The 1,685-nt window shown below is 61.8% G+C and overlaps 1 protein-coding gene across 1 annotated transcript in view; it reads right to left on the minus strand.

The window, feature by feature from the left end:
- KANSL2 (KAT8 regulatory NSL complex subunit 2) overlaps window positions 1-1,491 on the minus strand; it is a gene marked incomplete at its 3' end in the record, with an annotated part of 2,992 nt that extends 1,501 nt beyond the window's left edge. The window contains exons 1-3 of the mRNA XM_010194988.1: window positions 1,241-1,491; window positions 228-406; window positions 13-127 (exon numbers count right to left, since the gene is read on the minus strand). Of these exons, the coding sequence (XP_010193290.1) occupies window positions 13-127; window positions 228-406; window positions 1,241-1,491 (545 nt within the window). The remainder of the gene's footprint in view (window positions 1-12; window positions 128-227; window positions 407-1,240) is intronic.
- Between the last annotated feature and the right edge of the window lie 194 nt (window positions 1,492-1,685).

Raw genomic sequence — 1,685 nt, forward strand, 5'->3', positions numbered from 1 at the left:
CGCCCAACGTACTTGAGGGGATCCTCCTGGTCGCTGTCGATGCTGTCGGCCTCGCTGTCCGGGTCCCCTCGCCACGTCTGGTCCACGGTGACAGGGTCCTGCTCACCATCGCTCCAGCTGTCCTCGTCTGAAAGGAAACGGCCCCGCGTGGGACCCTGCATGGGACACAGCTCACGGAGAAAACCCAACACAGGTCCCTTCTCGCCGGTTTTCACTCCGGTTCTTACCCAGGATGCGACTGGCCTCGCTGCGGCTGCTCTCCGCGGCCGGGGCGCCCAGCTCCGCTCTGGCGTAGGAGCTGAGCTGGCACAGCAGCGTCTCGCTCGCGGGGCCCGGGTGCGACCTCTTCATCTGCGCCTGCAGCGCCAGCGCGTTCCTGCGGGCGTGCTCTGCACACAGCGACGCGCTGCGGGGAGAAATCAGAGCTCATGATGTGCTATGGGGACAAACCAGAGCTTGAGATGCGCTGTGGGGCCAAACCAGAGCTCGTGACACTGAGCCCTCAGCAGCAAAGTGAACAAGCAGCACCTGAGAAACGCTCCAGACACCGGGAGAGCACGGCCCCCACTGCAAACCTCAGCACCCAACACTGAGGCATGGCTCAGAAACACCCCAGAGCCCCCGGGGGCTCACAGACCCCCACAGATGCTGAGATGCCACCTCTGGCACCGCAACAGGGACAGAGAAGAGCTTTTTCCTGGAAGGTGAGCTCCTCTGCTCCCAGTATTCACACTGGGCCACATCAGATGGGTCCTTTTTGTCACAGGGGGACCAAGGGCAGAACCACGGCTCCCGCATCCCCATAACTTCAGTGAACCACGGTCAATCCTCCTGCAAGGGGAACCGTGCTGCGCTGCCCGATGTCAGTAACGGGTCTGGGTCCTTCCCCCACAGCAGCCACATTTACACACGGCAGAGAAAAAGGAGCACAACCAGGCCAGCAGCTGCACAGAACACGGCCACAGCGTCTGCACTGGGGATTAACCCAAATCAAATCTGGGGGCCGAGCAGAGGAGCACGCTCAGCTGTCACAAAGGGCCTGGATCCCTGCAGCCACCCCTGACGGCAGAGGGCATGGGCACAGCAGCACTGGGACGGCTGCACACAGACCCCAGCACCCACTGTGCCTTTTCTGGCTTAAAAATGCTTCAGAAACTCAGGTAACACAGGTACAGCAGCCGAATCGGGACGTTCTCCTGCCCGTTTAACCCTGTGTGGTGCCGGGCACACAGGCACTCACCTGTCCTTCTTCTCGGGCTTGGGCGCGGCGTTGGGACACCGTTTCCCATTCTTTGCCGAAACGTAGCTGCACTGCTTGAACGGGGCGCTCCTGTCCTCGAGGATGTGCTTGAGGCAGAACTCCTGCCCCTCCAGGCGCGGCTGCGAGCACGGCCGGGGGGCGAAGGCGCACGAGAGGGGTTCCTGCGGCCGCGGCACCGGGGTGAGGCGTCCTCGGCTGGACGGCAACACGTGGAGCCGGATCCTGTTCATGCCAGCACCTGCTGAGAGAGGCAGTGAAGAGGCGTGAGACTTCCCCGATAGCGGGGCAGAGCAACAGCGCAGCTCAGGGGCTCTGTGTGAGACATGAAGCTGTCCCTGTAAACGCTTATTTTTCTTGCAATGTCTGAGCTTTCAGCTTTGACGCAACCCCATCTCTGTGGAACCAAACATCCCACTCACCTACG

Source organism: Mesitornis unicolor, unplaced genomic scaffold (genome assembly GCF_000695765.1).
Source record: "Mesitornis unicolor isolate BGI_N332 unplaced genomic scaffold, ASM69576v1 scaffold39170, whole genome shotgun sequence".
Lineage (NCBI taxonomy): Eukaryota > Metazoa > Chordata > Aves > Mesitornithiformes > Mesitornithidae > Mesitornis > Mesitornis unicolor.